Source organism: Rattus rattus, chromosome X (genome assembly GCF_011064425.1).
Source record: "Rattus rattus isolate New Zealand chromosome X, Rrattus_CSIRO_v1, whole genome shotgun sequence".
NCBI lineage: Eukaryota > Metazoa > Chordata > Mammalia > Rodentia > Muridae > Rattus > Rattus rattus.
The window spans coordinates 91862951-91883946 of NC_046172.1; the positions used below are offsets into that span (position 1 = coordinate 91862951).

The 20996-nt window shown below is 35.9% G+C and overlaps 1 protein-coding gene across 1 annotated transcript in view; it reads right to left on the bottom strand.

Annotated features, from left to right (window-relative positions):
• The window catches only part of LOC116888646 (collagen alpha-5(IV) chain-like), a 760537-nt gene that overhangs the window by 159332 nt on the left and 580209 nt on the right, over positions 1–20996 (bottom strand). The window contains exon 2 of the mRNA XM_032889937.1: positions 8378–8437. Within this exon, the coding sequence (XP_032745828.1) occupies positions 8378–8437 (60 nt within the window). The remainder of the gene's footprint in view (positions 1–8377; positions 8438–20996) is intronic.

Sequence of the window (20996 nt, forward strand, 5' to 3'; positions counted from 1 at the left end):
TGTCGATTCTTGATCTTAGAGCGTAAGCCATTGGTGTTTTGTTCAGGAAATTTTCCCCAGTGCCCATGTATTTGAGACTCTTCTCCACTTTTTTCTATTAGTTTGAGTGTATATGGTTTGATGTGGAGGTCCTTGATCCACTTGGACTTAAGCTTTGTACAGGGTGATAAGAATGGAATTATTTGCATTCTTCTACATGCTGACCTCCAGTTGAACCAGCACCATTTGTTGAAAATGCTATCTTTCTTCCATTGGATGGTTTTAGCTCCTTTGTCAAAAGTCAAGTGACCATAGGTGTGTGGGTTCATTTCTGGGTCTTCCATTCTGTTCCACTGATCTATCTGCCTGTCTCTATAACAATACCATACAATATTTATAACTATTGCTCTGTAATACTGCTTGAGGTCAAGGATGTTGATTCCCCCAGAAGTTTTTTTTTATTGTTGAGGATAGTTTTCACTATCCTGGGTTTTTTGTTATTCCAAATGAATTTGCAAATTGCTCTTATTATCTCTATAAAGAATTGAGTAGGAATTTTTTAATGGGGATTGCATTGAATCTGTAGATTGCTTTTGTAATATGGCCATTTTACTATATTAATCCTGCAAGCAATACATGAGCATGGATATCTTTTCCATCTTCTGAGATCTTCTTCAATTTCTTTCTTCAGAGACTTGAAGTTCTTGTCATACAGTTCTTTCACTTGCTTGGTTAAAGTCACACCAAGGTATTTTATATTATTTGGGACTATTTTTAAAGGTGTCATTTCCCTAATTTCTTTCTCAGCCTGTTTATCTTTTGAGTAGAGGAAGGCTACTGATTTATTTGAGTTAATTTTATAACCAGCCACTTTGCTGAAGTTGTTTATCAGGCTTAGTAGTTCTCTGGTGGAACTTTTGGAGTCCCTTAAGTACACTATCATATCATCTGTAAATAGTGATTTCTGACTTCTTCCCTTCCAATCTGTATCCCTTTGACCTCATTTTGTTGTCTGATTGCTCTGGCTAGAACTTCAAGAACTATATTGAATAAGTAGGGAGAGAAAGGTCAGCTTTGTCTAGTCCCTGATTTTACGGGGATTGCTTCAAGTTTCTCTCCATTTATTTTGATGTTAGCTACTGGTTTTCTGTATATTGCTTTTACTATGTTTAGATATGGTCCTTGAATTCCTGACCTTTCCAGGACTATTATCATGAAGGGGTGTTGAATTTTGTCAAATGCTTTCTCAACATCTAATGAAATGATCATGTGGTTCTTATCTTTTGAGTTTGTTTATATAGTGGATTATGTTGGTGAATTTCTGTATATTAAGCCATGCCTACATCCCTGGGATGAAGCCTACTTGATCATGATAGATGATCGTTTTGATGTGGTTTTGGATTTGGTTTGCAAGAATTTTATTCAGTGTGTTTGCGTCAATATTCATAAGGGAAATTGGTCTGAAGTTCTCTTTCTTTGTTGGGTCTTTGTGTGGTTTAGGTATAAGAGCAATTGTGGCTTCATAGAAGGAGTTTGGTATCGCTCTGTCTATTTCTATTTTGTGGAATTGTTTTGGACTGTATTGATATGAGGTCTTCTATGAAGGTCTGATAGAATTCTGCACTAAACCCATTTGATTCTGGGATCTTTTTGGTTGGGAGACTTTTAATAACTGCTTTGATTTCTTTAGGAGTTAAGGGGTTGTTTAGATGTTTTATTTGTTCCTGATTTAACTTTGGTACCTGGTATCTGTCTAGAAAATTGTCCATTTCCTCCAGATTTTCCAGTTTTGTTGAATATAGGCTTTTGTAGTAGGATCTGATGTTTTGTTTTGTTTTTAATTTTCTCAGATTCTGTTGTTATGTCTCCCTTTTCATTTCTGATTTTGTTCATTTGAATACACTCTCTGTGACCCTTGGTTAGTCTGGCTAAGGGTTTATCTGTCTTGTTGATTTTCTCAAAGAACCAGCTCCTGGTTTTGTTGATTCTTTGTATAGTCCTTATTGTTTGTCCTTGGTTGATTTCAGCCCTGGGTTGGATTATTTCCTGCCTTCTACTCCTCCTGAGTGTATTTGCTTCTTTTTGTTCTAGAGCTTTTAGGTGTGCTGTCAAGCTGCTGACATATGCTCTCTCTTGTTTCTTTTTCCGGTCATTCAGAGCTATGAGTTGTCCTCTTATTACTGCTTTCATTGTGTCCCATGACTTTGGGTATATTGTATCTTCATTTTCATTAAATTCTAAGAAGTCTTTAATTTCTTTCTTTATTTCTCCTATCTACTCCTTTGAGTAGATTGTTGTTCAACTTCCATGTATATGTGGGCTTTCTGTTGTTATTGTTGCTATTGAAGACCAGCCTTATTTCGTGGTGGTCTGATAGGATGTATGGGATTATTTCTATCTTCCTGTATCTGCTAAGGCCTGTTTTGTGACCGATTATATGGTCAATTTTGGAAAAGGTTCCATGAGGTGCTGAGAAGAACGTATATCCTTTTGTTTTAGGATGGAATGTTTTGTAAATATCTGTTAAGTCCATTTGGTTCATAACTTCTGTTAGTCTCTCTATGTCTCTTTCTAATTTCTGTTTCCATGGTCTGTCCATTGATGAGAGTGTGATGTTGATATCTCCTACTATTATTGTATGAGGTGCAATGTATTTCTTTGAGCTTTAAAGGTTTCTTTTTTATGAATGTAGGTGCCCTTACATTTGGAGCATAGATATTTAGATTGAGAGTTCATCTTGGTGCATTTTTCCTTTGAGGAATATGACGTGTCCTTCCTTATCTTTTTTGATGACTTTTGGTTGAAAGTCTATTTTAATAGCAACTCCAGCTTGTTTCTTCTCGCCATTTGCTTGGAAAGTTGTTTTCCAGCCATTTACTCTGAGGTAGTGTCTGTCTTTGTCTCTGCAGTGTGTTTCCTGAATGCTGCGAAATGCTGGGTCCTCTTTACATATCCAGCCTCTTAGTCTCTGTCATTTTATTGGGGAATTGAGTCCATTGATGTTGAGAGATATTAAGGAATAGTGATTGTTGCTTCCTGTTATTTTCGTTGTTAGAATTATATTTGTGTGTCTCTCTTTTGGTTTCATTGCAAGGAGATTATATTTTTGCTTTTTGTACAGTGTAGTTTCTCTCCTTGTGTTGGAGTTTCCATCTATTATCCTTTGTAGGGCAGTCCAATTTTTTTTCTTTATTATTTCTCTTTCAATTTTTAAATCCTGGATGGTTTTGTTCAATTCCTTTACCTGTTTGGCTATGTTTTCCTGTAATTCTTTCAGGGATTTTTGTGTTTCCACTTTAAGAGCTTCTACTTGTTTAGTTGTGTTATCCTGCAATTCTTTAAGGGAGTTATTTATGTCCTTCTTAATGTCCTCCATCATTATCATAAAATGTGGTTTTAAATCTAAATCTTGCTTTTCCAGTGTGATTAGATATCCAGTATTTTCTTTGGTGGGAGAACTCAGCTCTGATGATACCAAGTAGTCTTGGTTTCTGTTGCTCAGGTTCCTGTGCTTGCCTCTAGCCATTGGGTTGTCTCTGGTGTAAACTGGTTGTCTTGCTGTTTCTGAGAGTGACTTGACCCTGCCGTAGGCCTATGTGTCAGCACTCCTGTAGAACTGTTTTCCTGTTTTCTTTCAGGCTTTTCTGAACAAGTGCTCAGATTTCAGGTATGTAGACGCTCCTGGTGACTGTCTTTTAGCTTTTGGCATGGGCCAGAATCAGATGTCTCTTGCCCCTGATTGCTCCTAGGTCCTTGCACCCAGAGGGCACAGTTGGCGCTATGCAATTCCCTCTGATGTCTGGAATGTGGGCAGAGGTTAGTCTCCTCTGATTTCTCAGGAGTGTCCACACTTCTAAGGGTCCAGTTCTCTCCCCCCATGGGATTTGGGTACAGGGAGCTGTTTGGTCGGTTCAGTTCAGTCCTGGCCACAGACCAGAACTACAGGTACCGGTGGCTGACTGTTCCTATATGCCTGTGTCCAGAGGCACTGTGCAGTTTCGCCTGGGACCAGGAATGTGGGCAGAGGTGTGCAGAAGTGGCAGTCTGTCCTGGGGTCTCAGGATGTCTGTACTTCTGGGTATTCAGTTCTCTTCCCCACCTGCTCTGTGCATTTTCAAAGCAAAAGTACTCTCTGGGCTACAGAAATAAATGGGAATAAACCAAAGACTGGCCAGTGAAGTAGCTAGGCAGGTAAAGCCTGACTGAGTTCAATTGTCAGGAACCACAGAGTTGGAGGAGAGAATTGACTTCTGCACTCAGAGACTGTAACAAGTACTCATACACATGCACATGCACATACAAACATGGACATGCATGCACACACAAAGATACACAGAGATATGCATTAAAGAATAAATATTAAAATATTTTTAAATTGATATGTATTTTTGTTATTCATTTCAATGGCAATAATATTACATAATCTTTCCCCTTCTCTTTCCACCCTCCTGCCCCTCCTAGGTACCCAACTTCCAATGCCCCATAACCTTCCACTCAAATTGACTGCGTTTTTTCTTTAATTACTTTTGTTGCACACATATATGTATGTATATGTATGTAAAAGTAAAAATTGTAGGAAACATGGAATGCTAAAAGCTTAATTATATGGTTATCAATAAAATGCTTTAACTTTTAATGTTATATCCTGAAAATCCCTCTCATTATCATAGAACTAGAGGCAGAAAGTAGATGCTATACAGTAGCAAAAAGTTCTAGAAGAACAATCTTGAGACCTTCAGAGGTAGAACGTTCACTAAAATTAAAAAAAAAATTATAGCTTTCCTGTGTAAGAATTGACTAAAAGTACGATTTTCTGCATAATTTCTTAAAATGCATAGTAAAAAAGCTAACACTAGTGGTGTGCCTACATTTGCTTCATAGGTATTCATATAATCCTTTTAAATCATTATCGATTTGTGCTATAATTTTCAAACATTCATAGACTGAATATGAAGCAGTTGCCTATGGCTGAAGGACAAACTTCAAAACAAACAAACCACGGACTTATCCTGCTTGCCTATGTTTGATTTAAAAAGGAGATTTGTGAAATAGTATTATCCTCTTTTTGCTATCTTTTAAATATAAGTATTACTTAGATTCTTTTCTTGCCTTCTTCTTTCTTTCCATGGAAAATTGAAATAGTAAAGGTAAATTCTTATTAGCAAATCTCTTAGACATTTCCACAGGCGCTTAAACCTCAGACTGTAAAATTAGCAAACCTGTGTTGAGTGTTTTCGGTTTGCCAGACAGTTCGAACTCCTTCAGTGTTTTGTTTTATCTTACTTCTTACTCCCGATTTTAACACAAAGTAAAATTGTTATTTTCATTTTATGTGTGAAAAGTCATGACAGAAGTTTTATAATTTTCCTAAGTGTAAACTTGATACACAGAACACAGCTCATCTTTCCCACTCCGAAATTTATGTTAACCTGGACACCGCCTACTCTTCATCCCTACATGGAAACAATCATGGCACATCTTCAACGTTGTATTCTTAGTGTCCAAGAGAACAAATATCAGGTAAACATCAATTTACAAATGAGCATCCTTAATTTCTAGTGAAGGCTTTTATACAAATCCAGAAAAGCTAATATTTCTGATTTTCATAAATTATACAAAGGAAAACTATTTTGTGTTAAATCTTGTTTCTTTATTGTGTGGCAATAGATATCAAACCTACACTTTCAGATATAATACAAAGCCAAGTACCCCACCCCTGGTCACACCCCAGCTCAGCACCTTCAAAAAGACTAATTGATGGATTACCTAAGATACAGTACCAAGATCTGGAATTTAAAAAAAGTCTTTCAAACAGCACCTTTTTCAAGAAGTACTGTTTATAATAACAATAAAAATGTTTCCTGAAAATGATGATAAAAATAGTTGTTCTTTTGTTGAGGGAGTTTCTCATGTAAGTTGGCTGGCTGTGTAACTAGTATGTCCCTGAACTTCCAGACCTCTTGCTTTTGCTGCCTGAGTGGTAGTATGGCAGGCGATATCACTGAGAATAGTATTTGGAGGATAATGTCAAATTGTCCAGAAACACAATTGGCTGTGGACATAGGAAAAATTTAAGACAATGTATTATAATGGTACCTAGTGGTAGATTATTTTCAGTTAGAATATCTTAAAATGTGCAAGTTAAAGGCTAAGATCTTAGTGAAGAAATGAAAACAATGACATCTTCTTTCTATAATTCTTATTTTGTCTTTATAATTCTGTACCACAATGAGAAAGTTGCCACAATATAATTAGAAGAATTTTATCTACTGTCAAAAGGAAATATATAGATCCAAAACTCCAGCTTGTAACAGAGCCACTTGGAGGGCTTGTCGAAACCAATTATTTTCCACCATTACCAGAACGAGATGGGGTAAATAGGTTGTGGATCCTGGAAATGTGCATTTGTAACCAGCTCCAAGCCAACAGTTTTGCTATCATACTCCTGGATAAATTGCTTTTTCTTTTTCGGATTTCATTTTTCTTTTTCATGTATTTGCCAGTGATCTGTGGTTACTATATGCTTACTGATTGTGAATGGGTTTTCCCTTTAAATTAATAAATATATTAACTTTATCTGCTTCAAATTCCAAAAGGTAGCACCTGTATTGTTTTAATAATTTTCTGTGATTCGTCTTTTTATTATTGGTAAGCTTTAATTGCATACTGCATATTACAGGTAATAGAACAAGACACTAGGTTATTTTATTTTCTTCTAAAGAGCATTATTTTTTTTTGTATGAAGTAGTTCATGACTGATTGACTAAATGGAGTTTTATCCTTTCATCAGAGAACAGTTAATCTATACTCAGTTATCTTAAGCTTCTACTACTTCTTTTTATTAGATTCTGTGTATTTCCCTCTATACATCATATAAAATCAAAACTTAACTGAGAATTTGAATGGGATCTTCAACTTTATTTTTTGTTCTCCACTGTGTGCTGTCTTCTACTTTACTACGTCTTCCTTCTTTTCCAGCCACTCTGGAGCCTTGAACCATTTTCTCTAGGTCACTGTGACCATAACCATGACTCTTGGTAAGGATTTACCCATCTTGCAGACTGAGAAATATAAACAATAATAACTACATACATGTAAATTCTCCAAGTCTGCTTCCTTTTCTTTAAAGGACAATCTATTTCACTTTCTTCCCTCCTCTGTGTTCTCAAATGAATAATTTTCAATAATTTAACACTATAGGAAGAATTCTTGTTGCAAAGCTACTCCCCTAAAAATGCTACTCACACAGGTGTTATATAGAACAGCATTTAATAACTCTTAAGAAGTGTTCTTTAAGGGGGTAGTGTGTTACATGACAGAATGGAACTGGTAAATAAGATTCTATGAAATAAATAAATGAAACTATTGGCACCAGGACTAATTGGAAAAAAATTCACTAAAGATATGGTCTCTAACTTCATATATAATTAGTAATAGTTGTTTATTCACTAAAAGTATTTATTGGGTTACAAAAAGGAAAGAGTAATGTAAGATCCCTTTCTCATAGTATAATTCTCTTGTCTGTAATTCACTATCTTGTTTTAAATTTCTAATTTGATGTCAGTTACTGACACACAGACAAATAAGGCACTAGAAGAAAAATGTCACCAAGTTATATGTCATCTGAGGTGTACTTTGTCTAGACCAAGAGCTAGAATAATAATAATAATATTATTATTATTATTATATATTATTATTATTATTATTATTATTATTATTATTATTATTATTATTATTATTATTATTATTCTCCTGTAAGGCTGGGTATGGTGGCTCACATCTTTAATCTCAGCACTCGGGAGGCAGAGGCATGTTGTTCTGTCTGAGTTCAAGTCCAGTCTGGTTTACATAGTGTGCTCCAAGCCAGCCAGGGCTACAAAGGAGATCCCATACAAAACAAAACAAGACAGAACAAAATGATTCGCTTGCAAAGTAATAGGTGTTTAGAAAGGACTTTTATCCATATTTAATTTTGTTTAGATTCACCAATCTCTGCTCCCCGTTCCCTGCCCATTTCCTTGTCCTTTTCTAAGGTGCACCCTAAGAGTTTCTGGTCACTTTTTAATAGCTTCTGTGGCTTTCTTGATGCTATTTTTGTGGGGTTTTTTTTGAAGTACTAGGAATGTGGCATAGTTGTAGACTGCTTGCTCAGATTGTACAAGGCCCTGACTCCAATCCCCAGCAGAAAATAGAATGTAAACTTATATGTACTAAGCCTAAAATATTTATCATATAATATTTTATAAAGATGTTTGTTGATCCTGACACAGTCTAATTTTTATAAGTTCCCACCCTAAATTAATCAATGCAGTAGAATCTATTTTATTTATTCGGGCACTGATAGAAGTCTGGTTTGAACAATTAATTTATGAACAGTATTTGTTTAGTCAGAATTTACCTTTTCTCCTTTTATACCACTGCAGTCACATTTTGATCCAGAAGAACACCCATGGCAGGCCTATAAGAGGAAAAGGCAAAATCATTAAATATAAACTTAACAGCTACTCTCTGACATAGAAATCAACTTAAAGCAGCAATTCAAACATGAAAGGGTACATACAAATGGCAATGGCTTTTTATATTTAAGATCTTTCTTGTTGTATGATTTCCTTTTCAACTTCTCACAATAAGCAAATAAAAGTTTTATAATTTTAAGCTAATAAATATCTCTTCATTTTTTACATTTATTTACTCTCTCTCTTGTCTCTCTGTCTGTCTGTCTGTCTGTCTGTCTCTCTCTCTCTCTCTGTGTGTGTGTGTGCATGTGTGTGTGTGTGTGTGTGTGTGTGTGTGTGTTGCACACAATTTGTAGAATATGTGTGATGTTGAGAAAATAACATAAAGCAGTCTGGCTCTCCCATCTACTTTGTGAGTTTCAGGGATAAAAACCAAATTGCTGGATTTGGTAGATAGCTCTTTTACATGCTGAGAAATAAACCGTTTTGGTTTTGTTTGTGTTTTTGTTTTTCTTTTCTTAAGACAAGAGTCTCTCTATCTAGCCCTGGCCATCCAGGAATTCAGTATATAGACCAGGCTGGACTTGCACTCACAGAAATGCCTCTACCTCTATCCTTGCCCCTTCCCCTGCCTGCCCCTTCCCTGCCCCTATCCCTGCCTCTGCCTCTGGAGTGCTGGAATTAAAGGTGTGTGCTACCATGTCCAGCTGAGAAATATCTTTTTAAAGATGCTAAAATGAAAGGAAAATTCATAAGACATCCTGGTTGATATGGTTTGTGACTTGTCCAGGTTGTAAGAACACCTTTTTTTTCTTCTAAGATCATTTGTAATGAATCACCTCTCAGTCTGTAGCAGCATGACCTTGGAAACTAGCTAAGAATAGCTGCCACTTGATGTCAGCTATTCTCCGATTCACAAGTGGATCCTGAAGCATCTAATGCTGTATTTTATCCTTTTTTTTCCTTTGCTCCTGCTCTTTCATTACTAATAGCTCAATTCTTAACCATTCCAAGCTTCACACAAAGGCTGGAGGCTCTGAATTCAACCACACCAGGGAGTAATGTTCTGGAGCCAGGAAAGTCTCATTCTCTATGATAAAAACACATAGAGAGTGGGAAGATGGTAAGTGACATTCTAACATCCCAAACCACACACTACTGTAGAGATGAAATGCTTAGGGAAAAAACAACCCAACGGGAATTACAATCACGTATGCAAACAACACAATATGCATGTACGAGAAAGCCGAACACGTTTTGTCAAACTAACTACTGAACAAGGAAGATATAAAACGTTGTTAGTCAATGTTTCATCTTCAGCACCTGTGGATTAACAAGTAAACTAGCCTCCTACCTTGTCTTCCATATTTTTCTTCCTCTAGTTATTACTGGAGAATCTCCCTGAATCTTTTTATTTACCTTCAGCTCAAACTAGATGCCACCATCCTGTTGAAACCTGTTTTCCTCATTATAAAAGAGTATGTTCCAGTAAAAGCACACTCTAACACTTGAACTTAACATGTGTTTTTGTGTTGGGTATGACACATGCTAGAGTCAATTGGAAAGGGAAACTCAATTGAGAAAATGACCCCTATGGAGCATTTTCCCCCAAAGTGATTTATTTGGGAGGGCCCAGCCCACTTTAAGATATGTCATGTCTGGACAGGTGGTCATGAATGGTATACGAAAGCAAGCTGAGCAAGCCAGAAGAACAAACTAATAAGTATCACTCCTCCATGACCTCTATTTCAGTTCCTGCCTCCAGGTTCCTGCCTTGACTTGCTGCTCCGACTTCCCTCAGTAATGGACTGATTGACAGTGATTGGAACACAAAAGCAAAACAACCACTGTCCTCTCCAAGTTGCTTTGGGTCATGGACTATAGCACAGTAATAGAAAGCAAACTAGAGAGCTATGCAGTCATTGCTAGTATACACAGGGACATAGATTGTGTTGTTTTCGGTATAACATTTTAAACTACATGATAGGTTTATTGAGACACAGTCAGTCATCAAATGAGAAGGGTTATTATTGAAGGCAATAAGACTTGTTAGGCAAAAGACATAAATGTAAATAAACTCATATAAAACACTAACTTTAGGAACAGAGGTTAACTTAAAATATGAAATTCTGACTTATGTAAAGATGAATTCTTGATTCTAAACTATGAATTTACAAAATTTAGAAGCCACACATTCACTAATTCTTAAGATAATAGTCAACAGTCATAATATCTGAATTAGACTGTACATATTGTATACACTCAATTGCATAATTAATAGAAGGACTATTGTAGATAAATGCTTATCTACAATGAATACTAATATATTAGACATTGGGAAGTATATCTATGTTTTAAGTAGGAATATATTCAGAGGAGATTTTGTTATAAATTAAAAAATGACATCTTTTGCATTTTCAGACATTTGTAATAAATCTTTCTCTGAATAGAGATTACGATCCCAAAAATCATGCAAAGAAAACTAATAGAATTTTATTAATAAAATTAAAAACAATTTGAACTACCATTACACATGTATTTACACTTCTCAATATCTAACAATCAAAAACATCCCTAAATCTTAAATAATGTGTATAAGCAAATAAAATATTTTATATACTTGAGGCATTCATTATATCCAATGTTTCTCAAATTAATCATTCATCATATTAAAGTTTATTATCAGCCAACATGAAATGCACTTTAGAAAGAAAAATACCTTAAAACATTTAAGAATATAGGGCTAGGGTAATGCCTCACTGGTTAAGAACACTGGTTGCCATTCCAGAGGACCCAGGTTCAATTCCCAGACCCAACATGGCAATTCACAACTGTCTGAATCTCCAGTTCCTGGGAGTCACAACAATGGACATAAAATAAAATTAAATATTTTTTAATTTAAGAATCATAAAAATTTTGTATGAATTTGATTAAAGTTTTAAGTTATAATCTGTTTATGCCAAATAGGTTATTTTTTAAAATAGGACTTTGTTATTCTTGGGGTGGGGGGTGGGGGAACACCAAAAAAGCCAAGTCATTGTAACACCCACCATACACCAACCACTAGATGGTGCTTTCTATGCAGTTATTAATGGGCAGCTGAAAGGAAATGGCCCTAAGTATGTATCTCATTTTAATTTGTAGGCAGTGTCTACTCATATTGACAAAGTAGCTAGTAACCATAAATTATAATAGTGTATCTATGAGTGGTACAAAAACTGTGTAGACCTGGGTGCTTGCTGCTTTTAAGGAGCTTGCAATCTAGTAAGAATCTAACCGAAAAAGCTAATATCATGTAAGAAATATATCTTGATCAGTTCCCATAGCAACTGATTCATTATGAGACCATGAATATATTGTCTACATACTCTAGGGTTTGTTTCTCATTTACAACAGATGTGGATAATATGGGTTCCCTCGCTAGAATAAGCTTTAACTACATACAGTTCTATAAGATTCACCAAGCAAAAGAACATGACTGGTTATTAGAGTTAGTAAAGATAATTCCCTTGAGGCGCAGGATTATTAATAACACTTGAAAGGGTAGGCAGAAAAGCTTTCTAAAGGAAAAAAGTAACTATTATACCAAGCAATACAATTAAAGACAAATTTAGGTGAGGCCAATAGTGAGTTAAAATGAATATTACATGTATCAGTTGAAAAGAGTTCCTAACTCTGCCTGAAAAGTATAATCAGAAAGTAGTGCTTTTTGGCTTCTTTCTGAGGCAGAGTTGTATCTCAGACTAACACGGAACTTGTTCCTCTCGTGCTATAGCCTCCCAAGTCCTAGTTTCACTGTTTCAGTACTGTGGGGGAAAGTTTATTTCTATAAAATTATAGGAGATTGTTAATGTAGGATAATTATGGATCTATAGTCATCTTTTTTCATTTTGATACTGAGAGAAAATGTAGAAAAATTAAGCAAAATGTATATCATAGCACACTAAAATGTAGCATAAAACTATAATAATTAAACCAGTATGGAACTGCTCAAAGATGTATTTCTCAAAATTAATCAATCACTTATTAGGTATTAAGAAAGTATAGAAAATAATTTTAGAAGTTAAAATATGAAAGAACTGATTAGAATATTGCTTGAAGTGCTTCGGGAATTTTCAACTTTTGTAGATCGGAATGTTTGTTTATAATAACGAAATATCTTGAGCATAAGACACAAGTGTAAACAAAGTACATTGATATTTCATGTATACCTTCAACCCCTTCTAAAGCAGTGGCACCAACTGTGAGTCAAGTGTTCATCTCTCATGCATCATAACTTCGCTCAAGCCACAGATTTTACACATTAGAAAATGAGAAATCCAGATTATCTATTCACATCTTAATATTTGGAGCTAAGAACCTCAGATGAGATAAAGCACATGACATATGTCTTTCCAGCTTTGTGTCAGCTCATTTAATACAATCTTCTCTAATTTTACCTATTGAATGGAAAGTTTGTGATTTCATTTTTATTAACAACTGAATAGTTTTCCACAGTGCAAATATACCATCTTTTCATTATCCATTCATTGGATGAAGGACAATTTAGGTGGTTTTTATTTTCTAGATATTTTACTAGAGCAGAAATAAACATGGCTGAACTAGTTAGTATCTCTGGAATAAGACGTTGAGTCATTTGAACACATGCCAAGGAGTGGTATTCCTGAGTCATATGGTAGATTTATTTTTAGCTTTTTAAGAACTCTCCACACTGATTTCGAGTGGCTGAACCAGTTCCCAATAGCAGCAACAGTATTTGTTGGTAGTTGTTTTGATGGTCCTTGCCATTCTGGCTAGGGCAAGACAAAAATCTCAAACTTCATTTGATAAACATTTCCCCAGTGGCTAGGTACAGGGAACATTTTTAAGCTCTTTATTTGCCTTTTTCTTCTTCTTCTTTTGAGACCCCTCTCCTTTCAGGTCCCTTATTTGAAAGGGTTATTTAGGTTTGTTTGCCTGTTTGCTCATTTTCACTCTTTTTTTTTTTGTATATTCCAAATACTAAATCTGTCAGATGCACAGCTGGAAAACAGTCTCTCCCATTCTGTAGACTTCCTATTCCTCTGGTCAATTGTTGTTTCAGCTGAGCCCAAGTTCCATTTGTCATTGGTTGGCTTTAAATTGTGAGTAAATGGAATCTTATTCAGAAAGTCCTTTCCTATACCTATGTAATATAGAGGAGGTTCTGTTTTCTTCTAGCAGCTTCAGTGTCTCAGGTTTCACACTGAGGTCTGTTGATTCACTTGAGGTTAGCTTTTGAGTATGACGATAAGGGTCTAATTTCATTCTGCATGTGGATATCCATATATTTTAAGAGTACACGTTTATTTGTAATGTTTCAAATTGTAACTTAATGACTGCATTTTTCCCTTCCCCTTTCTCCATCCAAACTGTCCCATGTACTTCCTGCCTCTTCCCTTTATATTCATGGGCATCTAGTTTGGCATCACAATTTGTTGAAGATATTTTCTTTGCTACAGAACATATTTTTGGCATCCCTGTCAAATATAAAGTGGTTGAATATTGAGTACTTACATTTAGTTCTTCAATTTTTTTTCTAATTGGTGTACATATCTGATTGTTTTTACCAGCATTGTTCATTTTGCTCAGGATTGTTTTGGCTATCCTGGGTCTTTTACAACTCTGTATGACTTTTAAGACTTTTTCTTAAAATGGATAACATATTGAAAAGTAAAAACTATAAAAAACGAGAAAACACTGGACTCTCTTAGGCCTTCTGCACATATGTGTAGCTTGGTCTTCATGTGGGACTCCTAAAAGGAGCTGTCTCTGACTCTGGGCCTACCTTTGGAACCCTTTCCCTACTCCTGGACTGCCTCATCTAGCTTCAAGAGAAGATGCATTTAGTCTTACTGCAACTTGGTATGCCAAGGCTGGCTAATATTGAAAGGAGGCCTCCCCTTTTCTGAAGAGCTGAAGGGGCTTGAGACCCCATATGAGCAACAATGCCAACCAACCAGAGCTTCCAGGGACTAAGCCACTACCCAAAAACTATACATGGACTGACCCTGGGCTCCAATCTAATAGGTAGCAATGAATAGCCTAGTAAAAGCACCAGTGGAAGGGGCTCTTATCCTGCCAAGACTGAACCCCCAGTGAACGTGATTGTTGGGGGAGGCGGTAATGAGGGAGGATGGGGAGGGGAACACCCATATAGAAGGGGAGGGGGAGGGGCTATGGGGATGTTGGCCTGGAAACCAGGAAGGGGAATAACAATCAAAATGTAAATAAGAAATACCCAATTTAATAAAGATGGGAAAAATATTTAAAAAAGAGACACATGCAAAAAGCATGCACAAACATACTCAATATTATTAGCCATTAGGGATTTAAAAACCAAAAACATTATGAAATACGAATTCATACTAGTTTAAAAAGACAGACTATATTAACATTGCTGAGAATGAAGCCTAGATAGAGCCCTCGTACATCACTGGCAGGGTTACAGAACAATATAACAACTTTAGAATAGTCTAGCACTTTGTAAAACACACATATGGAGATAACTATTACATTCTTAGGCATATATCTAAGAAAATTAGATAGGCATATACCTAGGAAAATTAGAAATATGCCTATAAAGCTCCTTATATATTACAAATTACATTACAAATTATAAAACATCACAACAAATAATATTACAAAGGAGAAAAAACAACCCACATATACATCAATGTGAACTGATTAAATGAATGAAGTATGTAATCAATGCAATATCACTTGACAATAAAGAGGAGGAAAGATTTTTTCATACTACCACATCCATGAACTTTGGAAATACTGTGTTAAGTTTTAAAAAAAATTATATACAAAATTTTGCACTGGCATGAGTTAACTTATATTAAATTTGAAATATATTGAATTATATAAACAAGCAGACCAATAGTTGACTGTGGCTAATGGCAATGGGAAGAAAAAGCTAAGGGATGTGTTTTTCTTACCATATTGATAAAAGGGTCCAAAAATCATTTGGGGAATAGCGGTAAAATTCTGTACATATTCTGTAAAACTACCAAAACATATGCTTTGGCTAGAGAAACTGAATACTTTATAAATTATATGTCAAAGATGCTGTTTAAAATCCAAATAAAGAAATAAAATACAGGAAGTTCATCCTGTCAACAACTAGTATTAAGGCATTTCTCTACTTGAAAACTCAGTGAATTTACCTGAGGTTAATGGGATATTTCTAAAAATATGAGACTTCTGAATAGGACCTAAGAATGTAGGCCCATATCCTGGGCTTCTGTAAGATCCCATTTCCACAGGTTGATGTTAACTACTCAAAATGAACATTCATACAAGTTACATGGCTTGCTCTTGCTGAAGACAAACCAGGTATTCAGAGAGCTTCCATATCTTATAATGAGGAGCACCTCTGTCTTTCTTGAGATCGTGATTTTATTATAGTGATAGGTAAACTCATCTGGCTTTTCTTGCAAAGCACAATAGATATCACCAGTTCTCAAGTCATTTTTTCTAAAACATCCCTGAAAATAAAGTTTACTGGGAGGACAGCCCCTCTTTTCTGAAGATGTACAGAAGAGGCCCATGGAAAAATTTCTTCAAACATCATCTGGACATTTGAAATTTCGAGAGAATGAACAAAAGCAGGATAAAAACAACTATAAAAGACATGTGCCTTTCAATTTATTAATTTTACTAAGGGTAATATTTTATTATGTTAATTTAGACATAATTTGTGGTGAGGTTTTTAGGTATATGGTATTTTGCCGTCTGGAAATTACATTTACATAATCATTCCCCACACATAGAAACACAAGGCAGCAAGAGACAGATGTGTAAAGCAAGCACAAGCAAAATACTGAGTCTAGATGAAGATATACTTGTTTTCATTACATATTCTTCCTATGTTTGCAAATGCCTGTAAAATCTTAGGTAAGAACATTGAGACAATGTTGGAAACAAATATCTTTAGAACTTCAAAAAAGGAAGCGAATTTCAGAATGTATGATATGATGTTTATCAGAAACATCAAAAGCCTAAGATTGCATAGAAAGGTTGAAATAAAAGAAGAAGCTAGGCACAATAATAACCAAAGAAAGCTGGTATCACTATATTAATTTTAGACAAAATGGGCTTTAAGGCAAAATACATTATGAAAGATAAAACAAGGTTACTTCAATGATAAAAGATTTAGTTCACAAGGAAGATTATGTTTAAAATACTTTAAATTATGTACCCTAATAACATCTCCAAGATATATAAAATAAAAGCCAACAGATTGATAAAGGTACACAAATCTCTATAGTTGGAGATCTTAAACAAACCTTTCACAACTGACTGTTATAGCACTTAAAAAACCTGGCAGATCATATGAAGATTTGAACATGACTAAGAAACTTACAGTAATAGACATCTGTAATGCAATGCATCCATCAAATGAAGAACCCGAATTCGTATGACTTAAATCCCAGAAATTTACCAAAAGTGCCCATATAATGTAGCCTAAAGATCATATACAACATATTTCAGCATAATTCTATTGAGCTTGGGGAAAGGATTCAAATCTAACCGAACAATACCAGAAAACAGATAAAATTGTTACCAAGTTTACATAGGACTGAACGTGAAGGATAAACTACAGACTGTTTTTTACCAACAAGTATATATGTAAGAATACTGCATAATACATGGCGAAGTTGGATTTAACATAAGCAAAGGAAAGGAAAGGAGAATTTGGAAAAGAAACACAAGAGTCATGCAGATTAAGTGACTGCAGGGATAGAAAATTCAAAAGAATCTCTTCAGAAAACATTTTAATAAAGTTGCTGAGTATACATTAATATATTTACACAAGTTAGATTTTTATATGCCAGAAAATAACAGAGATGCTTCAGGGTCTTTTTCTAGGCTAGGAAAAAAAGTGAGGAAAATAAATACACTATAGCACTTGAAAGAAAGATGCATTGCATGGGTGACTGTGGTAACTGGGAACTATAACAAAAGACCTATAATTCCAATAAACAGCCTATCAATAACATGCTCAAAACAAGAAAACACAACTTACTGATTTACTTGAAAATGGTATAATATTGGAAGAAAACTGAAGAAAGGAACATAGATATTGATAAAAATCTTTGCACATTATTTTACTGATTGAGAAGAGGGCTGGTGGTTTTAAGTACAAGTGAAGCGTTTGTGCCATAGGTATCCAGCACCTTTGCCATTCCATCATACAATGGCTCTTCTTGTGAGATTAAGACAGGATATAAACAACGATAAAACACATGTGCCTGTAGATTATTAATTTTATTAAGGGTGATAGCTTATTAGGCTAATGTACGACAACTGTGGTAAGGTTTTTAGGTATATGGTGTTTTGCTGTCTGAAAATTACATTTACATAATCATTGCACCCACATAGAAACACATAGCAGCAAGAGACAGAAGCATAAAGCAAGCACAGCAATACTCAGTCTAGATGAAGATACGGTCTAGTTTTACATTTTCTTCTGTGTCTGTGTGCATTTGTCTCCATCTGTACCATGTGTGTGCCTGGTGCCTATGGAGGTAAGAGGCTCTATATTATGGTTGTGAGCTGCCATATGGGTGCTGGGAACTGAACGTAGGTCCTGTGGAAGATCATCCAGTGCTCTTAAGCGTTGATTTACCTCTCCAGGTCAAGACAGTTCTTTTTTTTAAAATTGGATTTAAAAAACCAAAAAAATCAAAAAACAAATTGTCTCGAACCTGACAACAGAAGACAAAATCTCCACTGGAAGAACAACTGTTAAATCGCTTATTGTTGAACTCAAAGTTGAATATTTTTATACAACTTTCCATTGATAGCCTATCACAAGCCATAATCACACCATATCTCTTCATAATAAGTGCTTGCAATAAAAGTGTTGGAAGAGTTGTAATAGATTTTATAAATTAACTAATGTGCTCCTATCACTTTAAATGTGAAAAAATTTCAGAGCCCATTAGCAACAGAGGCAGAGCCAGAATCATTCCCTTGACTTCTCCAGTATTTCAAATTGATTCTCATTTGCTTGCAAATTCTGAGCAAAAGCCAAGACATTTTGCCAGATTTTCTATGAAGAGGAAACATTTTCTTCTCGCTATAATGGAAGTTTTCTTTAAAAATCAAATTATTGCTGAACACATTAATCAGTTGGAAAGCCTTTTAACCAAAACAGCACCTGCCAGTTTCTCCATATTCAGAGCTAAAAATATTAAGTGGCTCTGTAAAATATGATGCAGACATAGGGCCGGCTGCATGACTTCCATGTAAGGCACTTCCAAACAGATGTGAGGAACTCAGGTCAAATGCTCACCGCTTATCAGTGCAGTAGTGTGTGTCTGACTTCCCAGTGCTTCTTTGGCAAGATGGGAGGTAGAGACAAGAGAATTCCTTGAAGCTTACAAGGACAGCTAGGCTGGTGGGTGCAGAATAGGAGAGAGAGAGAGAGAGAGAGAGAGAGAGAGAGAGAGAGAGAGAGAGAGAGAGAGAGAGAGACAGAGACACAGAGAGGCAGAGACTGAGACAGAAAGACAGAGACAATCATATAAACACAATAATGTACACACATGTAAAATTAAAACTTAATTCCTACAACTAATTCACAACCATAGCATGTAACTTACTAATGCTATTTGTCTTCTCTGTAATACTTTGAAATAGATTGTGATAATTGAAGAATAAAGTGTATTTCTATCTATGTTAGGAAATTGGTTGCTGTTGTTTATTCCGTGGAGGATTGTGGAGGATTGGAAACAGGAAGGAGAGAGGGGTTGTAGAAGGACGGCAGCCGTGGGAAGACCATAAACTCACACTGATCAAAGTGAGCCCAAAGGTTTGACATCAATTAACAAAGGATGGCATTTCTAGCATTTCCTCTGGAAAATTTACCAGTTACCTCATTACTAATACTGTAATCCTCCAAATCCACAGCCAAGTTTCTCTGATTAGCCACAGTAACCTTACATTTGGTGCAAGAAAGCCAAGCCTATGCCTGGCATCAGGTAGTTTATTTTAATTTCTAACTTCTACAAGGATTTATTTTATGGCTATAAGTATGTACTTGCATGCATGTGTGTCATATGCATGTGGTACTGAGATGGAGCAGAGGGAGCTGCAGATCTCCTGGAGCAGGAGTTATAGGCCGTTGTAAGCTGCCTGATATGAGAGCCTGAAACTGAGACTGGGTACTCTGACTTCTCTTAACCAATGGGAGATCTGTCTACCTCATGGGTAATTTTTTTTATTCATGACTACGTTTTTCTTTTCTTTTACTCAATATTTTCTTTATTTACATATCAAATGTTATCACCTTTCCTGGTTTCCCCTCTGAAATCCACTATCCCATCTCCCTCCCCGCTTCTATAAGGGTGCTCCCTCACCCACCCACCAACTTCCTCCCAGTTCCCCACCCTGGCATTCCCCTACTTTGGGGCATTGAGCCTTGACAGGACCAAGGGTCTCTCCTCTCATTGATGCCCCACAAGGCCCACAAGGCCCATCCTCTGCTACATATGCAGTTGGAGCCATGGGTCTCCCCATGGTTGGTGGTTTAGTTCCTGGAAGCTCTGGGTTGGGGCATGTCTGGTTTATTGATATTGTTGTTCTTCCTATATGGTTGCAAACCTCTTCAACTCTTTCAGTCCTTTCTATAACTCCTACATTAGGGTCCCAGTGCTGAGTCTGATGGCTAGCATCTTAATCTGCATCAGTAAAGCTCTGGCAGAGCCTCTCAGGAGACTTCCATATCACGCTTGGAATCAGCAATATTGTCTGAGTTTGGTGACTGTATATTGGATAGATCGCCCAGGTGGGGCAGTCTCTGGATAGCCTCTCAGGGGACATCCATATCAGGCTCCTGTCAGCAAGCACTTCTTGGCATCGCGAACAGTGACTGGGTTTTGTGGCTGCCTATGGGAAAGATGCCCAGGTGGGGCAGTCTCTGGATGGACTTTCCTTCAGTCTCTGCTCCACACTTTGTCTCTGTTTCCTCCTGTGAATATTTTGTTCCTCCTTCTAAGAAGGACTGAAGCATCCACACTTTGGTCTTCTTTCTTTTTAAGCATGTGGTCTGTGAATTGTATCTTGGGTATTCTGAGATTTTGGTATAACTTATGTGAAATGGCATTTTTAAAGTTATTGGGTTGGATAGATGTTTTTTATAATATGAAAATTACCTAGTCTAATTTATATTCATTGTTACATCAAACTTGTGAGTGAGGTGTTGATCTTGGTTAAGGGTACCTTATATTTTGTCTCTATTAATTTTTTGAGACATCTCATATCCTATGCAAGCCTTGAACTTTCTGTGTTCATGACAATGTCTTTGAATTCCTGAGCCTCCTGCTTCCACCTCACAAATAAAAGAATTATAGACATGCACCTTCATGTCTGGCTTATTTGTTTTGTATATAATAATCACAGAATGCATTTTTAACAACTGTCATTCTGACTGAAGATAATTTATATATATAGAAATCCTATCACCCATGAATCTCTGATTTCAATCTCCAGCCAAATGATAGTAAAAGTAAATTAAACTTAATAATTAAA